Source organism: Macrosteles quadrilineatus, unplaced genomic scaffold (genome assembly GCF_028750875.1).
Source record: "Macrosteles quadrilineatus isolate MER2022 unplaced genomic scaffold, UCM_ALF_1.0 Scaffold_2__2_contigs__length_208266976, whole genome shotgun sequence".
Lineage (NCBI taxonomy): Eukaryota > Metazoa > Arthropoda > Insecta > Hemiptera > Cicadellidae > Macrosteles > Macrosteles quadrilineatus.
The window spans coordinates 36,552,532-36,578,725 of record NW_026542595.1 but is presented as its reverse complement, the minus strand read 5'-3'; the positions used below and the strand labels follow the sequence as shown (position 1 = coordinate 36,578,725).

At 33.0% G+C, this 26,194-nt stretch overlaps 1 protein-coding gene across 5 annotated transcripts in view; it reads left to right on the top strand.

Moving 5' to 3' along the window:
- LOC128985943 (complexin) overlaps positions 1-25,720 on the top strand; it is a 590,501-nt gene extending 564,781 nt beyond the window's left edge. For 2 of the 5 annotated variants that reach the window (XM_054405945.1, XM_054405946.1), the window contains exons 2-5: positions 6,300-6,350; positions 15,578-15,741; positions 19,560-19,692; positions 21,064-25,720. In XM_054405945.1, coding sequence (XP_054261920.1) covers positions 6,347-6,350; positions 15,578-15,741; positions 19,560-19,692; positions 21,064-21,137 — 375 coding nt within the window. In that variant the 5' untranslated portion in view covers positions 6,300-6,346 and the 3' untranslated portion in view covers positions 21,138-25,720. Of the gene's footprint in view, positions 1-6,299; positions 6,351-15,574; positions 15,742-19,559; positions 19,693-21,063 lie in introns of all 5 variants that reach the window. The other 3 variants (XM_054405941.1, XM_054405943.1, XM_054405944.1) reach the window with 2 other exon arrangements.
- Positions 25,721-26,194: the final 474 nt, after the last annotated feature.

The window sequence follows — 26,194 nt, the reverse complement described above, 5'->3', positions numbered from 1 at the left end:
TGTAACACGTCCCTAATCCATCACGTGTCTCGTGCCACAATCAGCCTTCATGTCTACGTTTACGACTTCATAGCTGGGGACTGATCCAATACACTGTCACTACAGACTGCAGACAAAACAATCCAGCGATGTAACACGTTCCAAATCCATCACGTGTATCGTGCCACAATTACAATTAGCCTTCATGTCTACGTTTACAACTTCATAGCTGGGGACTGATCCAATACACTGTCACTGCAGACTGCAGACATAAAACAATCCAGCGATGTAACACGATCCTAATCCATCACGTGTCTCGTGTCACAATCAGCCTTCATGTATACGTTTACAACTTCACAGCTGGGGACTGATTCAAAACACTGTCACTGCAGACTGCAGACATAAAACAATCCAGCGATGTAAGACGTCCCTAATTCATCACGTGTCTCGTGCCACAATCAGCCTTCATGTCTACGTTTACAACTTCATAGCTAGGGACTGATCCAATACACTGTCACTAGTGTCACTGCAGACTGCAGACATAAAACAATCCAGCGATGTAACACGTTCCTAATCCATCACGTGTCTCGTGCCACAATCAGCCTTCATGCCTACGTTTACTTTACAGCTGGGGACTGATCCAATACACTGTCACTGCAGACTGCAGACATAAAACAAACCAGCGATGTAACACGTTCCTAATCCATCACGTGTCTCATGCCACAATCAGCCTTCATGTCTACGTTTACGACTTCACAGCTGGGGACTGATCCAATACACTGTCACTGCAGACTACATACAAAACAATCCAGCGATGTAACACGTCCCTAATCCATCACGTGTCTCGTGCCACAACCAGCCTTCATGTCTAGGTTTACGACTTCACAGCTGGGGACTGATCCAATACACTGTCACTGCAGACTGCAGACAAAACAATCCAGCGATGTAACACGTTCCAAATCCATCACGTGTATCGTGCCACAATTACAATTAGCCTTCATGTCAACGTTTACAACTTCATAGGTGGAGACTGATCCAATACACTGTCACTGCAGACTGCAGACATAAAACAATCCAGCGATGTAACACTTCCCTAATCCATCACGTGTCTCGTGCCACAATCAGCCTTCATGTCTACGTTTACGACTTCATAGCTGGGGACTGATCCAATACACTGTCACTGCAGACTGCAGACATAAAACAATCCAGCGATGTAACACGTTCCTAATCCATCACGTGTCTCGTGTCACAACCAGCCTTCATGTATACGTTTACAACTTCACAGCTGGGGACTGATTCAAAACACTGTCACTGCAGACTGCAGACATAAAACAATCCAGCGATGTAAGACGTCCCTTATTCATCACGTGTCTCGTGCCACAATCAGCCTTCATGTCTACGTTTACAACTTCATAGCTAGGGACTGATCCAATACACTGTCACTAGTGTCACTGCAGACTGCAGACATAAAACAATCCAGCGATGTAACACTTCCCTAATCCATCACGTGTCTCGTGCCACAATCAGCCTTCATGCCTACGTTTACTTTACAGCTGGGGACTGATCCAATACACTGTCACTGCAGACTGCAGACATAAAACAAACCAGCGATGTAACACGTTCCTAATCCATCACGTGTCTCAAGCCACAATCAGCCTTCATGTCTACGTTTACGACTTCACAGCTGGGGACTGATCCAATACACTGTCACTGCAGACTGCAGACATAAAACAATCCAGCGATGTAAGACGTCCCTAATTCATCACGTGTCTCGTGCCACAATCAGCCTTCATGTCTACGTTTACAACTTCATAGCTAGGGACTGATCCAATACACTGTCACTAGTGTCACTGCAGACTGCAGACATAAAACAATCCAGCGATGTAACACTTCCCTAATCCATCACGTGTCTCGTGCCACAATCAGCCTTCATGCCTACGTTTACTTTACAGCTGGGGACTGATCCAATACACTGTCACTGCAGACTGCAGACATAAAACAAACCAGCGATGTAACACGTTCCGAATCCATCAAGTGTCTCATGCCACAATCAGCCTTCATGTCTACGTTTACGACTTCACAGCTGGGGACTGATCCAATACACTGTCACTGCAGACTACATACAAAACAATCCAGCGATGTAACACGTCCCTAATCCATCACGTGTCTCGTGCCACAACCAGCCTTCATGTCTAGGTTTACGACTTCACAGCTGGGGACTGATCCAATACACTGTCACTGCAGACTGCAGACAAAACAATGCAGCGATGTAACACGTTCCAAATCCATCACGTGTCTCGTGCCACAATTAACCTTCATGTCTACGTTTACGACTTCACAGCTGGGAACTGATCCAATAAACTGTCACTAGTGTCACTGCAGACTGCAGACATAAAACAAACCAGCTATGTAACACGTCCCTAATCCATCACGTGTCTCGTGTCACAATCAGCCTTCATGTCTACGTTTACGACTTCATAGCTGGAGACTGATCCAATACACTGTCACTAGTGTCACTGCAGACTGCAGACATAAAACAAACCAGCTATGTAACACGTCCCTAATCCATCACGTGTCTCGTGTCACAATCAGCCTTCATGTCTACGTTTACGACTTCATAGCTGGAGACTGATCCAATACACTGTCACTGCAGACTGCAGACATAAAACTATCCAGCGATGTAACACGTTCCTAATCCATCACGTGTTTCGTGCCACAATCAGCCTTCATGTCTACGTTTACGACTTCATAGCTGGAGACTGATCCAATACACTGTCACTGCAGACTGCAGACATAAAACTATCCAGCGATGTAACACGTTCCTAATCCATCACGTGTCTCGTGCCACAATCAGCCTTCATGTCTACGTTTACAACTTCATAGGTGGAGACTGATCCAATTTACTGTCACTGCAGACTGCAGACAAAACAATCCAGCGATGTAACACGTCCCTAATCCATCACGTGTCTCGTGTCACAATCAGCCTTCATGTCTACGTTTACGACTTCATAGCTGGAGACTGATCCAATACACTGTCACTGCAGACTGCAGACATAAAACTATCCAGCGATGTAACACGTTCCTAATCCATTACGTGTTTCGTGCCACAATCAGCCTTCATGTCTACGTTTACGTCTTTATAGATGGGGACTGATGCAATACACTGTCACTGCAGACTGCAGACACAAAACCATTTCTACCAAAATGATTGTAAGCGGTGTATGTCTTTCAATTTTGAAAGTATTAAAATAACCCGAACTCCAATTAACCGAATCGCCATTTATCCGTATCGCTTATTTCAAAAATTTTTTAAAACTTAAAGCTGCAAATAATAAGTTACCAAAAATATCAAAGAATTGTTATTAAACAAATTTATCCAGTGTGTAATTTTGGACTTTGATAGAACACTATTACATCAAAAACATGTATATTACACTTGTGCTATGAACATTGTAAACTGTCTAGACCGGATCCGTGGGTAGGTTTTTTACCAACTCCTAATACATGCGTATTATTCAACCCCATTTCGTCCTCAACTTTGGTGAGTTACATTAGTAAGCAACGTTAAGCATTAAACGTATTAAAATAATAATTTAAAATTAAACACTTACTCCACATTAAGATCCAGCTAAAACCACGAACCCAAAGTACGCGTTGGTTAACTGATTACACGATTGATTCATTACTAACACACATTACATGTAAAGTATGGAGCTGCATTTACTGTAGTTCCCGGGCCTTATTAACCCACATTACACTAGGAGTGTCTTACCTTCATCAGCAGACCCCCCCCCCCCCTTCCACCACTTCCTTCACTAAAGCGAGAGTTAAGTGGTAGCGATTGCAAACTGATACTGCCATTATACCCTCTATCTTGCCCACTATATTACCCCCCTCAAGTCCGCAAGCCCTCGATATAATCCGCTTCGAACAATCGGAGATATCGATAATCCAACAGACATTACTTTTACTAGATATTTCCAATTTATTTATTGTTCTGTACCTTTTCGATATCCCAAAAAAAGAGAATGCGTTGTGAGAGTGCGTTTAAAAACGAAATCGGCTGTTTTACACGATCTTTCTTTTTTACACGCTTGTTAAACCATTTGCCTTACGTCTTTGCGGAAAATTCTTTTATATAGCCTACTTCTGATTGTAATATACTTTACCCAAATCTTACAATGTCATAGAAGGTTTGACCTATTACATTATCTACATACATTCCTTTTTGTTTTGGATATGACACTTTGTCATAAAGTAATCATAAACTCCTGTGATATTAAAATATTATATAATGTATTCATTTAGAAACCTGAACATGTATGTAATCATAAATCATTGAATAGACCATATACACTTAAAAATAGAAGAGTTTCTGTCCGATCCGAATTTGAATAGCTAGTGTTGTAGATGTATCTTACGCCTTTTACAAACTCGGTATATTTTGTGCAACTCAAACATAGATATTGATCGTACCAAGCCGTTGTTGGCCCTCTGCCCGGATCCGCAGTCTTATGGCCAAGTTATATATTTGCCCGTTTCTGGCTGGCTTTCAACGGAGAATCATTTATAACAGATAACATCTTACAAAAACATGACCCAGGTAAACATTCTGTGAATAAATGGCTTCGCATTCTAAAGCCATATTACAACTGACATACCGTTATTTGTGTCGGACTCTACCTTCGATTTGTTAAACAGGCGATTATAATTCGTTGGCTCTTTTACAAGTTGTAGTTGACATTCATATTGGAATGTGTCTAACTAGTTTGAAAATGCTTTAATTAAACATTTAATAGAATTATTTACGAAATACTGTTGTAAAATTTTATATAATGTATTGTGATCCTTTTTTATTTTTTATTATTGTACCTTCATCGACAGATATATTTTAGAGTAAGTGGCCGGTTAAAACTATATTGAGGTATGGATCGACTTTTGGCGGTTAGACTGTCACGCCCATGATAAGAATTTCACTCAAATCGCTCATCATGTTACTTTTCTAAATTATCGTAGACACTAAAACACATGATGGAAAATAGTATATATTAGCAAAACCATGTATAAAAAAACTCCAAGTCAATTTAGAACAAGACAAAACTATCAAAGAGAGTTAACACTCAATGTTAATCATAATTACCCTACGATATTGTTGTGAGTTTCAAAAATCCAGAGGAACTAAGGGAGTGGCTTAAAACTGTAACTCACTGTGCAAACTTAATTTGCATACAAAGTTGTTTCAGCAATCCTAAAATAATCCGTTACAAGCTGATTAAGTTGTTTTATCTGTTTCATACGATTCGAAGCTTCGACATATAAAGCCGAATGCAGAATTTTATTTAAAAACTGATCAAATCCTGAGAGAATTTAATTATATTTTTTTATTGTTATACACAGGAATGAATATTTTTGTCTTACTACATAAATTCAGATTAAGGCAAGGCTAGTAATTTTTTGTTGCCATAAAGTATGTACAAATCACATTAAATAATGAATTTAGATGAATATTTTGTTATGTTCTGCATCAGCCAATCAAATTTTTTCTTGGTATTAATTATATTTAAGATTCACATTCAAAATTGATTTTTCGAGACACATGTACCACATATATATGAAAAAGACTTTCGTTCAACTTTCACTATCGGTATTTTATGAAACATCAACAAATTAAGCTCACTATTGGAATGTCGTTTCTAATTTCTGTGTCATGACATATGTTGGACGTGTTACAATAATGACTGCCGATTCGTGTTGATTTTCTACTTCTAGGTGACTCACTTGTCTGTTGGTTTAAACTTTCATTTGGGGTAACCAAAAATGTGTTTAGCTATGAGTTATGTATATGCAGCGCGTCAGGCTGACTTGTATGTTTTATTTGTTTCATACAGAGTTACAGCAGGAGAAACAAAGTTTTCAAAAGTAGTTGGTAAAGTTTAGTTGGCTCATTCTACATTTCTGACACATGTGTATAAGGTGGCAATGGAGTGAAATCCAAATGTTTAAATGAAAATCCTTACTTAATGGAGAGAGAAAACAGAAAAGTGTTATAGTTTATCTCATTGAAAAAAGGTCTACAGTGGAATTTAAAGAAGAGCGAATCATATACAAATCTTCAAAACAAGGCGACTGCTATAAAATACTGCCGCAAAATATCCAATTGTTATGCAAATTAAAGATGTAGGTTTACTCAAATGGTTAATTTTAAAATGTAAAAGGGGGTACTGAGGTTTGTAGCTCTATCGTCAACATATTGAACTGCAACATATATGTTACAGAGTTGTAAACTTAACTTCAATTCTAACAAGTAACGTTTGTTGCAGGTAATGTGGAGGAAGGCTGTCCAGGACTGAGCTAAGCACCAGGTACCATGTGTAAGTCATCTTACTGCATGCGATTACACAATTACACTTAGATTGTACTTTACAGAACCATTAGTTGTTTCACAATACACACGACTATATCTCTATTCAACAACATTTCACAGATACAAATTGGTTAAGAACGGCGTATAATTACTTTTAAGACTAACTAACACTAGATTTTAGGTCTACTACGTCATATAACATATTTAAGTTACAGTTAGATTTTTGATTGATTAGTGGAAAGATTTGTTTGTATTAGGGCGATAACTTTGTACCACTTGCTAAATGTTTAGTATAAATACTGACTACTTCACTTAAAATGTTTCCATTTTTTTAATACTATTTTACTATATTATTCTGCTGTAGGCAATTTTTATTGTGTAAATGGGGCACGGTTGGTTTGGTGGTTAGAATGCAGAATGTAAGTTCGAGTTTCAATTCCTTCTACAATCAGTGTTAATTTACTATGTGATAAGATCGGTGCCCACCTTAAGCTGCCAGTTCACCAATAAAATAAAATATTATATTTCTCAGACGGGGAGCTATCTATGTATTAGAGGTCTGAATCCACGACGATTATTGAACAAATGCTTTGTATTATTTTTTGTAAGTGAAATATTCATAAGTAGGCCTACATCTACGTAGCTTATATCGATTCTTTGAAAACCTTTTGGTCAATCAACTTTAAGAGCATTCCATAAGACATGAACAGGCAAGTTCTCTGTAAACAGTTTAGGAGTTAAAAATTTAATTAATCATACATTTAACAGTAGTAGCTCTAGAAGCTAAAAACCATTCTTTTACTACTGTAATACTACTCAACCTAATCACATATTCAAACAAAATATCAGCAGACTGAAATCGCTCGATAACTTTTTTACACCCAGTGAAATTAAAAATATATTTAAAATGTTTGATTATAAATGAACAAGTTCACAAAAACTGTTTGAAAAACTAACTCAGTATCCCCAAAAACACAATCTTAATTTCCTACCTGTCCCCACTTATTGTTCGAAGCTCAGTTACATATTAGATCCAATTGGCATACCGAAATTATTTTTTCCCCTATTACTTTTATACGCATAAATTGTAACATGAAGTGATATTTTTAAAACATTCATACTGTACAATATTTCATAGTTTAATGCTCTGATTAGACCTTGAAACAAGACAAACCAGTTTTCAATAGTATAGATATGGTTATACAGTTCCAAAGTGAACATAAATGTCTCTGTACATAAATTACATAAATGTCTCTAATAGTAATAGTTAAACGATAAATATATTAGGATAGCGGAAGAGTATGTTGATTACAAGAAGTATAATGTATGAGTAGGTATAATGTCCATTGATTGTTAACTTTTGTTACAACTTAACAACATATAAAGTTTTATACAATTTTGTATTTTATTGTACATGTGTTTTTTTTATATGCATAGTTGGCTAATAATTGTATTTTATTTTATAAATCACTGTGGATCAATCAATAGTAATTTGACTTTTTCAAAATCCCGTACATATAAGTAACAAAAGTCCTTAATCGCAGGACTCAATTCACTATAGTAGGTAACATTTAACTCTTGAAATATTGTTTCTGTTGTATAAGAGTTTGATATTAATTACATAGCAGGTTTTGGCCTTTATATCATTTTAATTATCTAAATGTTATTATGTTATAAATACCTTTAAAAATACATTATAACATTTGATCTTCATTAACTTCATTTATACACTGAGTAATTTATCCAATCCTCCTAATCATACTTTTAGACCGGGTAAAGGTTTCCGTAAAAGCATGTTCCATGGTGTGTTATTTTGTAAAAATTTGCGTACTGTGTATTATCTCCTTTATAATTTATTCTAATTTATCATATTTCTTTAATTTTATTTTATTTCATAAAGAGGCTAGGTTACATCTACTTCTAAATCTGTTTGTGAAAACAATTTTACATATATTGTTATCATGAGTATGCTACAGTAGCATTATTATTGCTGATTCTGACTATATTCTATGAATATGGTGTTTAAATAAGTTTTTATAAATTTTCATTTTTTTTTTATAATTTCCCTGAACTAATGTTCCTAATTTGATTTTCAACATATAATTTTATCAAGTTGTCAATAGTGATGCGTCCGCATATATTTGTTTTACCAAACACAATACTTAAATGAATATACTTAAAAGATTTACATTGGAAATTTGACTAACATTCGTCCTAAATATTTCAGGAATTTCTTGCCTTTATTTTTTACTTTACTAAAGCCCGCCTTTTCAGTTCAACTGCCCCAGTACGTCGTCAATACAAATTGTTTTCTTAAAGAGCAGAAACATCTTCTTCTAATCGTAAATTTTTTTAATTTGTTTGTTTTTAAACCATTAATTATTCTACATAATATTTAATGACTATTTCTTTACTGTGATCAGTGTAGGGTATGCTATATACAGCACAATAACCTCTGCTTCAGTTAAACACAAAACACGTCGTGCCCAGCGACGCCGAAGGGTGGAGTGGAGGTATTTCCATGCAGCAAAGCGAATCACGGCCAACTGGTGATGATTGAATCGTAATCTATTTTGTCTCCAATCACACGCTTCTCCAATCCCATTATCGCGCTACAGCCTCGTGGCTTGTTGCAATCAGCTGCGAGGGGCGTGGCCTGTGATCACGTGATACCCTCACATTGGCCAATCAAACTCTACATCATGTAATTTGTTGAAATTGTGTGAAACAGTTTCAGGTGCAATATATATTACATAAATTAAAAACATAACTTGAAATTATAAAATAAAACTAAAATAAGACGCACATTTCAAGCGTGATAGTAACGAGCCAAGTTCTTTTTACCTTAGACATTATTGCCGACATACTCCATCACTATGATAAATCAAACAAAAATGAATAAGTTCCGATATATTGAATCTGAACCAACGAACGTAAACAAAACGTCGTAAAACTTTACTTTTTTTTATTTGATGGACAATTTCCCCAATATATCTTAGATAACATAAACTCACAACCTTTAAATTCAACTTCAAATAAACGCTGTTCCTATTGCTTAAATGATATTATTTTATTTTGGGTGGGAATAGGTTTTATAAAAACCTTGATATTAGCCAAAGTATTACTATGACATGGTTGTATTGTTATAACCTCTTAATAAATTACAACATTGGAACTATCTATTTTTATTTTATCTAGCTTTACTTTTTATTTGGTAAAAAATGCATTAATGTACTATGTCTAAAAGAACTTCCCCTTCACCTGACATTCAATAAATTATTGCTTTCATAATGTAATGAAGTAAAATCTAAGAATGAGGACTCGATGAACGGCTTAAATGATGGTCTTCTTTTTGAACTAAAGACTTAATCTAAACTTAAAAACATACTAACTAGTTTGGTACATAGATCGCAATTCAACATTTTATTCCTTGAAAACAAATTACTGTGCAAAATGTTATTAAAACTGATTTGGACCGATGTTGTTTAGCTCTGGGGAGCCACTTCTAACCCCAAAGTAGAAATAATCAAATTAATAAATTCCATACTAAAAAGAGTTTGGAAGCACCGTGTTATGTGATTTTTATGTGTTATGTAATCATGTAATTTTATGATGACCCAAAAATTCCTTTTACTAGAACAGAAACTAATAACGCAATGGAAAATATTAAAATACTGTAACAAAATATCCAAACTCACTGCCAGTAAACCTCATCGGTAACAGCAAATCGACTTATAGAATTGAAAGAATTCATCCGATCGACTTTCCAACTCGTTTCCAGTTAAAATTTAAGAAGGATTTGTTTATGATAGCTCAGTTTTTGGAGTTAAATTAACTAAAACCTACCTATTCATAATCTGTGATCGTTTCTTTGGATTGTAAATAAATACTTGTAAATATTCATTCAACTATCTGATTATTTCTGAAAATGTAGCTTAAAGTGATTTCTTAGTTAAACCCCACAATTTACTATCGAATGGTCAAATATGAAAATTATATGTATACAGGGTGTTAAAAAATGCTAGGGACATATTTTACCTAGTGATTTCTTGGGTAAAAATAAAGATAAAATCACGTATAACATTTTTTTCCATAGTCGCTTCGTTAATTAGATATCCATTATTTTGTATTTTTTACATAAACATTTTTTTTGGACTTTTTCAACCGATCTTTATACAATTTGTTATGTAGGTTAAGGTAGAAAAGACCAATGTTGGAAAAAGTCATTTTTATTCAACTTAAAATTTCAAAATGGCGGCCATTTTAATTTTTTAATTGAAATTACTCAAAAACTGTCAGTTCTATGAAAAAATTTCAAGTACACTTTTATTTACCGATTTTAACTCCCTATCAAACAATACCAAGTTCAAAAATATCGCATAAGAAATAGCTGAAATATTAAGATTTTTATTTGTAAAATGGGGCAAAGCTGGGCGACCTTATTTTACCCCATTTTACAAACAAAAATCGCAATATTTCAGCTATTTCTTATTAGATCTTGTTGAACTTGGTATCGTTTGATAGGGAATTAAAAGTGCTAAATAAAAGTGTTCTATACGTTTGTTCATAAAATCAGCCGTTTTTTTTTTGTAATTTAAGTTTAAAAAATTAAAATGGCCGCCATTTTGAAATTTTAAGTTGAATCAAGATGATTTGTTTTTCTATAATGGGTCTCTTTTATTTTAACATTCATACCAAGTTTTATAAATATCAGTTAAAAAAAGTCCAAAGATAAAAATGTTTATGTAAAAAATACAAAATGGCGGATATCTGGTTAACGAAGCGATTTTGAAAAAATGTTATACTTGAGTTTCTCTTTATTTTAGTCAAGGAATCACTAGGTGATATATGTCTCCACCCTTTTTGAACACCCTGTATACCTTTATATTAGAATTGGAATATTATTAAATTTATTTTAAGTCAAGTTGTTTTTATGTTGAATGAATTCCTATTAAGAACAAATTAGACACATAAACACGTTCAGTGATATAGTCCAACATAGTCCAACAAATACTACTAAAAGTAATCTGTGCAGAAATAAATTAAATTATTAAGAATAAATACATTTCAATCCAAAACGCACTACTTAACCAACGCAAGGCCTGCATTCAGGTTATCTGGCATTTGTTTGTTCTCATATTTAAAGCGTTTGCCATAACGTCTTCACGTTGAAGCATATAAAACTAGTTAAAAACTAAGACCGTGAAGATTCACTATAATTAAGAATATAATCTCATTGCACCAGAATGTTTTGTTTTTAAGAATAATTTTACCAAGGGAATATCTAAAACCCTGCAAATTTGTTTCTTCATCTTTACAATAGTCATGATGTCATGTAATTAGCAGACATGGTTAATCTGTAATGTTAAAAATATTAACAGCATTATAATGTATTAGAAAATATAAAATAATTGTGACATACATACATATATGTTATGATGAACAAAATGAACTGAGATTGTTTTCTACAAAATGTATTTCATGTTCACTTTATGAGGGCCCATCATCAATTAATTAAGTAAAAAAGTGTCACTAGTGTTCCATGTACCATTGTAAAGGATGCTGTCAAAATTACAAATACACACCGTGCTATGTTGAGTATTGAAAGGAATAATTGTAAACATAAAAAAATCCTTTCTTTTGCAAAATGTTATTTTAATAGACTCTTATCCAATAAAATCCAGTTATTTCCAGGTGTTAAAGCCTACTATTGTAAACATTATTTGTAAAGAAAAATAAAAAACAAATTTAATCTTGTAAGAGAGTTGTTTTATAAAACACACAAATAAACAAACCGCTTGATTGAAACCTTAGTGGTTATTTAGGATTCCACATAAGTTAAGTGATAAACAGGGTGTTCAAAAAAGGTGGGGACATAATTTACGTTGTGATTCCTTAGGTCTAAATGTCAAGAATAAAATATTTTCCAAAATATCTTTCTTAACCAGATTTCCGCCATTGTTATAACATAAACATTTTATCTTAGAATTTGTTCAACCGATCTTTATGAAACTTGGATATAGACGAGGAGCATGTAAAACAAAGTTACCTTAATTCAACATAAAATTTCAAATGGTGGCCCTTTCCAATTTCTAAACGTAAATTACTAAAATGTGGCTTATTTTATGAAAAATGTCTTGAACACTTTTATTTAGCATTTTCTTATTCCCTCTCCAAGATACCAAAATTAAAAAGATCGATTGGAAAATAACTGAAAAATTATGATTGTTAGTTGTGTAATATGGGTATAATAAGACTAAGCTAGTCAGGTTTGCCTAATTTTACAACTAACAATCATGATATTTTAGTTATTTTCCGATCGATCTTTTTAAACTTGGTATTGTTGGATAGGGAATAAAAATCGTAATATTTCAGCTATGTTCATTTATGATTTTTATTTCAGCCATTTAGATTGTTTTTATCTAGACAACTTTTTTTCTAACACATTAGTATACATACCAAGTTTCATAAAGACCATTTAAAAAAGATTCTACGATAAAAATTGTTATGTAAAAAATACAGAATGGCGGATATCTGGTTGACGAAGCGATTTTGCAAAACATGTTATTCTTGATTTTATCTTTATTTTGACCCAACAAATCATTACCATACCTAATTATGTCGCTACCTTTTTTAAACACCATGTATTATTTAATAATAAGTGAACAAATCTATTTATCAAGAATGTAATACGACAAACAATGGCTAGTATAAAAAGTTCTAGAAACTATCTAACTATTTTTTTCATCCAATACGAGCGTGAAGCATAGCAGGCCACCACTATTCATTTTATATCCAGCTAAAGATTTAATTCTTGCCACATCTGATAAACTGTAAACTATTATTGTGGATGGGGTACTTGTGGGGCAGTTGTGGTAGTGCTGGGGACTGAGGAGATGAGCTGGTAACAGAGCCCAGCTGATGTTGATTGCTTTGTAATCTACTCGGGAGCCACACTCACACTCTGACTTGCATTAATTGACAATCAACTAAGGTCCCTTGTTACCCGGCTAACTGCTCCTGTTAGTCATCTACCAGTGTAACGCCCTCTGCATTCCTTGTTCAAGTTGTCCATTCGATCTCTTGAAAGCATTGTACTCCTTGTACCAAACAATATGAGCAGAAATTGACCAGGTCAATTTAAGTCAAGGGTTCTTTATGTCTTCGACAAATACTTTTTGTGGTTTACTCGTATCATCAAAATATTATTTCTAACCCAGTTGAAATATTTAATCAGTTGAATTATGAGTTTGTACGAGTATAATGGGTTTTGCATGAAAATTATTGTGCGCAAAACACTGCGCAAAATCCCACCTCTTTGGTTTATTATAATTTAATTGTTCTTTTAGATCAAGTTATCTTTTGAAGAAATGTTTTAAAAGTTTCGCATGAGAAGTTTGTAAATACATTTTCTCCTTGAAGATAACTCAATAAATAATTTTGTTAACGTCAAAATATCATCGTCAAGCTGTATAGCCTGTACTTGTATTTCACTGCACGACTACAATATTGTGCTATAATTATAACCAACATTATAACTATAATTATAACCAACTTCAGACAATCAAAAGTTTCAACTTATACATATAGTCCTTTAAATAACTCAACCTTCTTCAAATGAAATTCTTACAATATTATTTAAGATAAAAGCCTAGCTTTTCCGGATGTTTGGAAGATTTTGAAGAAAATTCCTGCTTAACTACCATAGTAAGTTTATAAAAATTAACTTACTATGGTAGTTAAGCAATATTTTTCTTTTTAAAGTAATTGTATTTATAAAATCAATTCAGTATTTGGTCATACACAATGAAATGATTACTATGTTTTATATACAGTATACAGAAATTGCATAGTAATAATTAGATCATAAGATATTATCATAGTAAATTTAGGATTTCGACTCTAATGATATCATTGCAAACAAATCATGGAAAAAAACGCATACACCTTGGTAAAGCAAGATATTTGAACGTTACCTTAAGAGTTAACTAACGTAATAAACTACTAGGGAAATGTTCTTAAAAATATTTATAATTTTTAGTTTTGTTAAAATACTATTTAACCCGAAAAATTTTTAAATTTGCAATGCCATATTTATTGTTCATTTTATATCCTAATATCATTTACTGATTTACTAAATTTATTTAACCATATGTAAAATATAATATTATATTTCAGAACAGGAGTAAAAAGTGAGTCATTACATAATATGAGCCCATATTTGTTTAAGTGCGAGATTTATGGAGCACGTTAAATACGGTTGAGAATATGTATAGACCCACTTTCACTCGTGTTTTCAACGTTACTGATCGCTACACTACAAACACTAATTATTTTCTTAATTTAAATATGCATTGGATATTTCTTTATTACAGTTAGGAATACTAACAAATTTATAGAAGTTTTAAAAGATAAATTTACATTGATTGTACAGTTTTGGTTGTTGCAAATTGAAACAGCTGATGTACAATAATAAACATTGTTTGTTTACGCCGGAAAAATCCAAATAAGATAGTAAATATTAATTTTGTACAGTAAACTTTCTTTTTCCGTAGTAGAAAATGTAATGATGATTTTTTTCAGGTGATAAACGTATATAGAAAATAGGTCATTTCACAGTAGTGTAATGAAAAAGGTTTTCCTGCATAGGTTTCTTTTTAAACTGGTACAATTGTTTAAAGCTGTTTATTACATTAATATTACTGTTTTATGTAAATATAAAATAAATTTTATGGGAATCTGATTATCCATCCCTTATTCAAAGAACAAAAATGACTGTAATAACATGATATATTGTTGCCGAAGGCTGTACGCTAGGCGGGCGCCGCTAGCTTGTTCGGAAATAAGGTTTCAATTCAATTACAAGCAGGACACAGTTCCTTGTACCAATCTACTCAGTAAAAAGTATTAGGTGTTCTAAAACTCTAGTCGAAACACCTTAAACAAATTTATAAACTGCCAACAAAATTTAAATGTTGGAGGTTTACACAATGACACAAAGATCAATTAAAACAATAGACGGAATGTAATTAGATTCTTTTTAATAAATAAATAACAAATAAGTTTTAGATTAAAAATACATACACTAGCATTGTTCAACTATTTAAATAGTGATGACAAACTTTTGACAAACCTTCTATAGATGAATTTCGACGCAAATGAAGTTTGAACAATAACAAATACTAAAACGGCGAATTAAAAGAAAATATAATTAACTATTTTTCCGGGTTACAGGGGCAGTTGGTGGAGATGGAGATAACGAAGATGATAAGGAGAAGGAGGAGGAGGCAGAGAGAGAGCGGCAGGAGGCCATCCGGGAGGCGGAAGAGCGGAGGAAGGAGAAACACAGGAAAATGGAGGAGGAGCGAGAAAAGATGAGACAGGAGATCAGAGATAAGGTAACTGTCACACACACCACAAAAACTACGATGAAATCAGATAAATATTAAGTAAATATTGTTTGACCTACTTAAAACTATAAGCATAGAATAAATAAGTCTTAAGTCAAATATATAGTTTTAAATTCTTTTCAGAAAAATTCTTACTTATTTGGGATTTTGTAGAAACCACTGCACTAACCTAGATGTTGTATCCCTGATTAAGTTCTCAGCTGTTATTTTAATTGAAACTAATTTATGCCGAGGCTTCATGGTAGCCTTTCATTCAAGTTCTTTAACTTAACGTTCTACTGTAGAATCATAAACAGCAATAGCAGCGTTGTTTTAACATGATGATATTTACTATTACAGCTAAAATCAATTTAATAACATTTTATTATTTACTGTGGGCTTAATTATCAGACTGAGCTGAGAAAAAATGTTCAGTACATCGAAAATATATTGGTGTATTCTTTTTTTACAGAGTGTTATAAAGTATGCGCTTGACTGTGTAAATAATTTTCATTTAAACTAACTTCGAGCTTACATATTTTTAATTTATATCTTTAATGTTACTTAAACTTGGATCAAATATAATCGAGCTCTAATCGATGGTGAATTAGATTATTAGTACAATGATATGCCACTACATTAAAGGTGTCAATAAGGATACAAGTTCAAATCTTTGTGGATTAATTACTATTCATCTTGAAGGAAAAATTACATTTCTGCTAACATACCTTGTTCAGATAAAAACTACCAAGTCGTAAACAGTATAATTCTTTAGCATAGTTTGTATCCATTTGAGTACAAAAGTCAAGAGGTTATATTTTAGCAAAGAAACTTATTTGGTATGTTTTTATTGCAATAATAACATACCAAGTAAATGAAAGATTAATGTCTGTAAGACATGTTTTAATATTTTTTTTAATAGGTATTGTGTAAAAAGAGTTATAAGTGTATTATTATGTTTTGTGGAGGAAATTATTAAAGTTTGATCAATAAAACTTTTACCGTAATCATTTGAAGCTCAGCTGTTAACATTCTTTGAAACCGTTGGTTGATCAAACCATTTTTTGTTAAAAATACGATTCAGGTTGTATGTGAACAAGCCATATGAATATTATATATAAATATAAATATATATATATATATATATGTGTGTGTATTGTAAAATACACAATAATGTGACAAATTACAGAAATGTAAATTATGTGTTCCACATACCTTATTCTTTATGTAAAACACTGTTAACTTAGTGTCCTCTGAATGGTTAAGTTAGTTTAATCTGAAGCATTTTTATATTTAAAACATACTTTAGCCTTGACTTACTCTTTGTTGAATAAAGATTGAATGACTTGCCGTGTGTGTGTAACCATGTAAATAGCTATGGCATTTTGTTTATATTAGTATGCATTTTTCAAAATCATCTCGGCAGTTCAACATGTTTGCTTGTAACAAACTCGCTGTCAATACAGCCAGACGACAGTACCCTACTTTAAAAAGCCAATTCAATCTCACTTTTATTTCTTCAGTGGTTTCAAAAATGGGTCATATTGATTGACATTTTCATTTAGATTTTCTGTCAAATTGCACTGCTTGATGCGCATACACTTCATTTTCTATTTGATTAGTTCTACTATTAAATCACATTCATACTAAAGTAATAGAACAATCTTACATTTATTTGAGATAGTCGAATGTTCATTTTTCACCCAGGTATATTAACGATTTCATTCTTCACTTATAATTTTATTTATCACCAACATTTGTTTTATCCTGTATTGTTTAAGCGTCCCTCACAGAACCAAACTCAATGCATATAATAATGCAATAATAAGTACCAAAACCCAGTTTTGAATATTATCTACCAATACTTACTTAATGAGTTAGAAATAAAAACCTCTTTTGGTTTTATAAGAACGATGGATGTTATATGAACAATGCTACATTTGTCAAATTCTGTTTCCATTTCTAATAAGTAAAAGGACTTTCAAACCTAATTGTCAAATTTAATTGTATAATAGTTCTACGTAATTTTACCTACATTGTACTTGATACGTATTTATAGCTCTATACTTTTTTAAATACACATCATTTGGATGTTAATGTGTCGTCGAGTTTACATTGTGTAATGCAAATAATACATAAGGAGACTCTATTGAAATAAAATAACTAGACACGATAAATATATGCTTGATATAGAGAACCAAAATAGAATTAATAGTAGTTTAAAATTAAAAATTATGTAAACAACAGTATAAACCAACAGGAACAACAGATGACACGTCAACAACAGCGTGTAACAACAACGGGAGCGACATCTGAACGACTGGCAACTATAATTGGTCCTATTGATGGGAACAAGTAGATTCGTCCCAGACGGGGGTCAAATTGACTCTAGTAGGGAGTCAGTTGTAGACTCCCTAATGGAGTCAGATTGATTTCCTATGGGCTTGTCGTCGGACGCCATCTTAGACCACTTGAAATATTCACCGTCCTCGCCCCACGGAGCCCAAGATTGACTCAAGACCAACAATCTTGGCGTTTGCTACAGCCAGTTACTGCCTTAAACTAAATGTCATTCCTGTTTCTATTATTGCATTTAAAAATTAAGTAAAGTTGATCAATACAATTAAAAAATGATTTAAGTCTCATATTTTTTTAATTTTAATTGGTGTACAAAAATTGAAAAGAATAAATATTATATACATAGCACACACGCACTGTCAAAAAGTGTTTTAACTTAATAGAATCCTAAAGAACAGAACATTCTATATTTTAAATTTGTTGTGTTTCATCTCAATGTTTATAAAGAGACTTAAAGATTTTCTCAGCATAATGTTTGATTATACAATTATATTGTTAAGAACCAATCCATTTGTCTTTAAATATTGACATTATTGTACGTAATAAACTTGAGATTTTACAAATGTATAATATTAATACGTGTCTAGTTAATTAATATTGTGTAGTGTTAGTGTGTGTATTTTTTTTCATTTCCACTGTACTTTCAAAATTATATTTTTGTTCATACATGTTATATTTAGATAAACAATCAAGTATTAGATAAGAGAAATTTAGATACCGTCTATAAGTTTATTTGTATGGTAAAATCTAAAATTATTTTTTGCACAAATGACTTTGACTAAACAATTTATTTTTACTTTCATGGAGTTAGGTCTATGTGTTATTTTTGCTTCTTTTTTCTACAGCACAAAACTTTTAACACTAATATTTATAGAAATTATCCGAAGAAATATTGATCTTGTAAATCTAACTATAAATAGGTTTATTTATTCTTAAGTAACGCGTAATTGTATCATAATTTAGAGTATATAACGATGTTTATAATTAAGAATGTATTAAATTGTATTTAACTTACATTAAACACAAATATATATATTATATTTATATTGGTTTGACTTAAGATGCACCACTTAAGATTAACTAACTGAATGTTTGGTCTTACCATGTTGGAAAGTAAATAAAAGAAACGTCTAAACACATAAACACACAAGAAAGTATACACATAAAACATATATTTACACTTATCACTTAGGTCATTCGCCTATTGGGTCTGATGATGATTGGAGTGTCCAATCAAAATCGATCACCACTTACCATCTTTTTGTCTTGTGAGTAACAGTATAAGTGTAAATATATGTTTTAAGTGTTGTAAGACGTTTCTTTTATTTACTTTCCGTAAATTTAACAACACGTACAATGCTAATCAAGAAATTACTTACCACGATCTCACAAGTTATAATCAATTGTTATTACATCGATGTTAAACTTGTGTTGATAAAGAGTTACTAACATAACGATTGTTGTTCTAGTATAACATTAAGAAGAAAGAAGAAATCCAAGAAATGCCACCAGAGGAGCCTGAAAACCCTCTGATGCGAAAGAAGAAGACTCCAGAAGAGTTAGCACGGGAGGCGGAAGAGGCTGACCAAGACGAGTTTACTAGTGAGTTACCGTTACATGTTTATGTTACTGTAGTTCATGATACCTTTTTTTTAATAGAGGGCCAGGCTTACAAGTTATCATGGGATTGCATCGCAGCTAGAACAGCTTATTGTGCACCCTCGTTCACAGATCCGCATTCTCCGTCACCGTCCGAACCGTGAGAGCATTTTGACTATGGTGACCTGTTTTTCCTTTTGATATCCCATCAATAGGCCAAGGGATCTCATACGCAGACCTTGTAGGACTGGGCACATAAATATACCTTCACAGCTTTAACAAGGTCTCTGGCTGGGGCAAGCCGTAGCGAGATTTCCCCGAAAGGACTCAGCTCCTGAACTTGCTTGACCAGCCAATCCTTTGTGGCTGCGTCAGCACAACCTCCACCTTTCTTCCTGGAGGCTTCATTAGAGTCAGCTTTGGGGGTACCACCCTTGCCCTGCTTTTTCCCAGCATCCTAGTTCCCGGAGGAACTGGCTTTGCAGGCAGCAGAGTTAGGGTGCTTGGCAGCCCACACCAGCCTCCTCTCACTTCTGGATAGCACCTTTTCGTCTTTGGCTTAAGCATCCGCTATCCTCCATCTTTGCAACTCGCCCCTGGAACTCGCTGTTTTTCGTTCCTTTCCGGTTTCTGCGAGCTTGTTGTCATCGTCAGATTTCAGTAGACCTTCCTCCTCCATTTGGGTCACATTGTCTAGTAAAGTATTAATATCAGGAAAAAAAACAAAAAAACTGTTCACTGTGTGAGTTACACTCAAGCTGGACGAGTTAATTGAATATTATTGTAAACTATTGCACTCACCTAGGGTTCTGATAAATAATCATATATTGTATAAGTTGTCCACGGAGGTGTGGATTATTATGTGCACGTACTGTAAGTAAAAAAACCTTGGAACAACCTTTATCATATAATTCACCATAAACAACATTTATAAAACTTTTCTTCGTGCATTTATAGATGAAATATTGCTATATTTAATCAAAGTTAAATGAGTATTAATGAAAAAAAAAACTGAACAACATTCCCCATAATGTAATGCTTTACTCCTGAATAGCAACAACATTTTTTGTAAAGTATCAAACCTAAAGCTAGCGATTTACAAATCTCTCATTTTCCATATTTTATAAACATTATTGAACATCTTAGAGTAGATTAACCTTAAATACTGTCAAATTATTTAATGTTAAATGCTCAAAGGTAATCACAGAATATGTCCATTTTAGGCTAGTTTTACGTACGGGAAACTAGGTGATGAACTGGTTACAACCTATTTTCTCCTGTCCAACCCCAATATTACATAATAAGATACCTACATTAGTTATACTTACCATAATGCCAAGTCAAGTTTTTAAATTTCAGTGTTTTTTGTTTCAGAACTGAAAAACACAATAGAAACGCAAGTGAATGAGTTGAAAACACAAATAGAAAGCAAGTGCAGCCTCCAGTGAGTGGACCAAAGTGAGCCTGAGCCCTACGCCCCACATATCTCGTAGATGGACTATTGTGCAGATACAACACCCCGATAGCGAAACATTGAGCTGACAAGAGACAAACCTATAAGTTGACATTTGCAGTTAGTTGCTTCGCTATGCGTTAGCTATCTAGATCGTGCGATTTAGGAAAAGCTTTTGCATTCTCTCATCGGATTTCCAATAACCAGATTTTTACGACATACAAAATCATGTTACTTACTAGTTTATTGTGTGCCGTAAGTTATTTTGGGATTACAACTGAATTTCCTAAGGCCCACAATGTAGAACGACTGAGGGTTATAATACGTTATATGTAAAGAGATCTTAAGCTATAAGTTCCGTCAATATTTTGCAAAGGGGTTTATGTTAAAATGTAATAATAATATTAGTTTGTATAAAATACAGGTTAACATATTTTAATCCAAATGAATACGTTTAACTGCATCATTGACCATTATCATCATTGCAGAGAACAGTGGATATAGTTTGACGATAGAAGTTTGCTAATAATAATTTTAATACCAATCCACTGCTAAAAGAGATGTGAGATTTAATATGACACTATGAGGCCTTTTAAACTAAACTAGTAAGTATCCATGACTTTAACAACTGTCTATATGACCGTAAAATTCAAATGAGAATAATTATTTCACCTCTTGCAAATGAAAGCCTTAATTTTTTACGACTCTAGTAAAACTAAGTACTTGTATAATTGTTATACTTAACATAGTTACGGTTAAATAGTGATAGTGAATTCACACAACGATCAAATTTAAATAATCCTACCTTACTTTCTGAGAGGATTCGAGTTAAAAGCGTTTGGCTTTAATTTAAATTCTAATAACATGGCATTTAGCTCAAGTTTGAAAATTTCAGTGGTTGTTACGCCGAAATTTGTACAAAAATGTAAGAAAACAAAGAGTTATTGTGATAACTGTTTGTAATTATAAAAATTATAAAAAAAACATTTTGAATGTATGTTAAAGATTATGTGTGTTTATATACATGGTTAGGGAGACAATACCAATCCTTGTTATATCCTTTTGTTTTGATGTTTCAATTTGAATTTTTGACGTTGTACAAAAACTACATATTAGAATATTGATTTTTATAGTAAATGGAGTGACTCGTTATTCAATGTAAAAAACTGTTAGACACTCGATTGTTTGTTATACATGGTCCCTGTAAATATACCATATTGCTTACTTTCGATTTAACGCAATACTACAAGAGCAAACTTAACCAACTCAGCTGTTATTTGAGACTTAAAGTATTCGGCTACTATTATGAAGTAAAAAGTCTGTCCAGCAAAATTCAAATGAAAAATTTATTATTTTATATACTGTATTTTGTGGTTAAAAACAAAATAAAGTAAAACTTTGACTCTGATTCCATTTGCGAGGTCACAACACTTATTCTCAGTGGTGTTGCGTTAAATCACTTATAACACTGGATTTTTTATAATTATGTTTCCACAATGTAGAAACGGACTTTTGTAAAATAGTCTATGTCCGCTTCGATTACTGTTACTTTTATTGTCTCTCTTTTCTATGTTTAAAGTTGTTACTACCCGACCTCAGGATGTGTTATTTCATTTAAGAAATAATAAATGAGGTTAAATGTCAAAAAGATTGTGATACCGATTTTTAATTGATAAAAGAAATATAATTCATTGTTAAGATGTTTAATGTGTCAGTGTCGCTTGCCCGCTGCTTCGCTTGCTGTTCTCTGTTCTTCGTCACTAAGGGTGTACAGTACAGTGTTGTACACTACAGACCCCAACTACTGTATCTATTCCCTCGCATATCGGAGTGTCCCTCTCTGCATCTGCATGGTCTCTTGATTATCCTCAATGTCGTCTATCAGCTGATGATCCTTCTTGTGTTTTGTACTTAAGAGTAGAAGTGGATAATGATAAATAAATAACCAAATGAATATGCCTACATAGCATATTTTATTTTAAATAATAAGTACTCATTATCAATATTTATACTTAACAGAAATAAAGAGTATAATAATATAGAAAAAACTATTTAAAGATAATTGTTCGTGTTTTATGAGTTGTAACAAAATGCAAGAAGGGGTCGTACCAAGGCTAAACACCAACAACCTACTGCAGTGGGTAGCTTGCATGTTGGTGTACTCTGTTCTTGCTCTTGATATCCTTTGTTTATCATCAACCCATACACAGGAAAACATTATGCTATGATGATTTATTTCTTTATACATGGTGAAGAGTAGTACGCGCCCTCCTAAACAAGGTGCTTAATTGGAACAAAACTAGCTGAAGAGACGAGTAATATAGCTAATATACTAATGGTGTTTCTTATTTTACAAAACTTATGTAGTTTTGAGAATTGCATTTAAACAATTAGATCCTAAACCAAACCACTACAACAATTTGCTTTGAAGAAACTCTAATAGAAATATTTTGAACAAGAAAGTAAATTTCATATAGCTAGGTTCAATCGTAAACCATTCAAAGCATATTCACAGTATGAAGAGCATCTGTCCTTAGATATGTGACATTCAGTCAATTACTTATACAGTATCGTTAGATAAATACTGATTATAATTTGATATTGTAATATAAATATATATTCTATTATTAAGAGTTACATTTGTGTGCTGTAGTTACATTATGTTAGAGGCTCCATAGATTAGGTTTAAAATGTGTTGTTATACAATGTCATGGTGACATAAAATTGAATAATCTATTTCAGAGTGATGGGATGGTTCGGTAATAGTTGTTTTTTTAGAGCGGCAATTAACCTTTTTTATGGTACAGAACACTTAACTGAATAAAACTTGAAACTACTTTAATACCTCTAATAATACTTGTATAAGGACACAGTAAAAAAAAACTTGACTGCTTGCAGGGTAGAAGTGATGAAGTTTTGTTTAGCACTACTTGTTCTATGGTTGTTTGGAAGGTAGAAGTGATGGTGTTTTCTTCATGCTACCTATTCTTCCGTATGTTTCGAGACGAGGAAGTGGTATTTTCTTTGCACTGAATATTCTAAGGTTTGTTTGGAGGGTAGAAGTGATCGTGTTGTCCTTATAGTTTGGAGAGTAGAAGTGATGGTTTTTTCTTTGCGCTACCTATTTCTCGCTCCCAACTGGATGTTGTATCGATGTCGTGCACCTATCGTGTGCTCTTGTAGTCTCTCATAGACGCTTTGTCCTCACGATATCTATCTCATCTTATCTTATATTCTATACTGCAAACTGTTGTACATTTAGATTATCACATAGTCATTAGGCGTTTTTGAGGAAACCGAAAATATGTTTTCATTCCACCAGACCAAAGAACATGAATTTAAAATAGCATTTCTTACAATTTTGTAACGTGTTTTGGTCTTAGATCTGTATTGCCGTTGGTTAGGTTTTGGCTTGTTGTTGATTCTGCTCCTTAGTGGTGTTAGAATAAACCTGACGATGGTTGGAGGAGATTGTATTTTAACACCCTCTTTACAAGCCATTGGCCAAACAACATGATAAATCATGAGTATAGTTTTTGCAATCTTGGAATAATCCATAACAATTTTTGTGTGAAATTTTATTTCAACGTCTTGCGTTCCCAATTGGATAATTAACTTATACACAAGTTGATAAAATGTTTGCGTCCACTAACGATGATCTTTTTATACATTCTTTTAGTATAACAGTTTTCAAAAGATGAACTCTCCAGCCATTATCATGGTCAGTAAACACTCCCATGTATAGTGTATATAGAGTTAAAATTCGAAATGAATAGAAAATATTTCCAAAGTAGAATAGTTAGATATACATTTATTGAATTTCTTGAAGTGAAGGTAGGAGCACATACTATGTATAGCAACTGTTATTCTAGAAGATATATTCGTCAATTGTTACTTTAGAATAATCGAATTGTTGAGTTTTGAAGAAAAGAATAGTCCTGTAAAGATTGTTAAACTATAAAATAATTCTGTGTTTCGTCACCTATTAAAAACTTTATAAGATTTTTTTGTAAGATAAATACTGCCAGATTATTCTAGAGTTTTATAGTAAATTAACAACTTTCCTTATTTGTGTTCAATATCTAAGTGGTAAGCTATTTCAAAGCTTTACATTTAAAATAAATTTAATTATTTGAAGAGTGTAAGCACACCTAAATACGTATCTGTGTAATCTATTATTATTGTTCTTATAAAGAAATCTAATTACGAAAAATCTTTTTATATAATATGTTTGTCTTAATTCTTTATCCTCATTCAAGATTTTTAGGAGATTTTATAACCTTTAAAATAAATAGCAATAACATTCAGGACGTCAGTGTAATCAGTCGTTGGCACGACACGCGGTTTATACGATGTTTTGGTATAATTCAATCAGCAGTACATGTAATCGTTGGTACAAACAACTCAATAATGGCGTTGATTATTTTTTTGTAATATTTGATACGAAAGATAGATCGGGAAAGAGCCAGAATTCTAAACGCATTGTCATCATTTTGTTGTGTTAGAAGTATTAGTACTTGGAGTTGTACATTTATTTATAGGAGCCTGTTGGTAAATACAAAAGTTGTTGTTAACGTATTGTGTCTTATTTTCTTCACCACCATTTAAAACATTTAATGAAAACTAAATAAAGGTAAGTTGTATTTATAAAGACATTGCCACCATAGCTTGAATAAGAAATGTGAAATTTAAATATAGGGCATCACTATTTCAGGCCAAAGTAGACTCTTCAATTACGTTCTTAACAAACATCGTTGGCATTCAAGATCCAAGCAATTTTCTAAAGTAAACTTTCTCGTGTAATTTCTAGTAGAGGTGAAACGACAAGAACACCTTAGCCTGTGATGTAATACTCCCTGGATGTATCACACTACTTAATACAAAAAAACCCTCTACTTTTTTATGCCATAGAGAAGTAAGGTACAGAGGAAACAAACACGCAATGGCAAACTTAAGTGGTGCCAAACACTAGTCGCTGGTTTATGGGGCAAAGTCTAACACCACCGCCCTCGCCATCATGTACTACAACGCTTACGGTGGAGGAAGACCCTG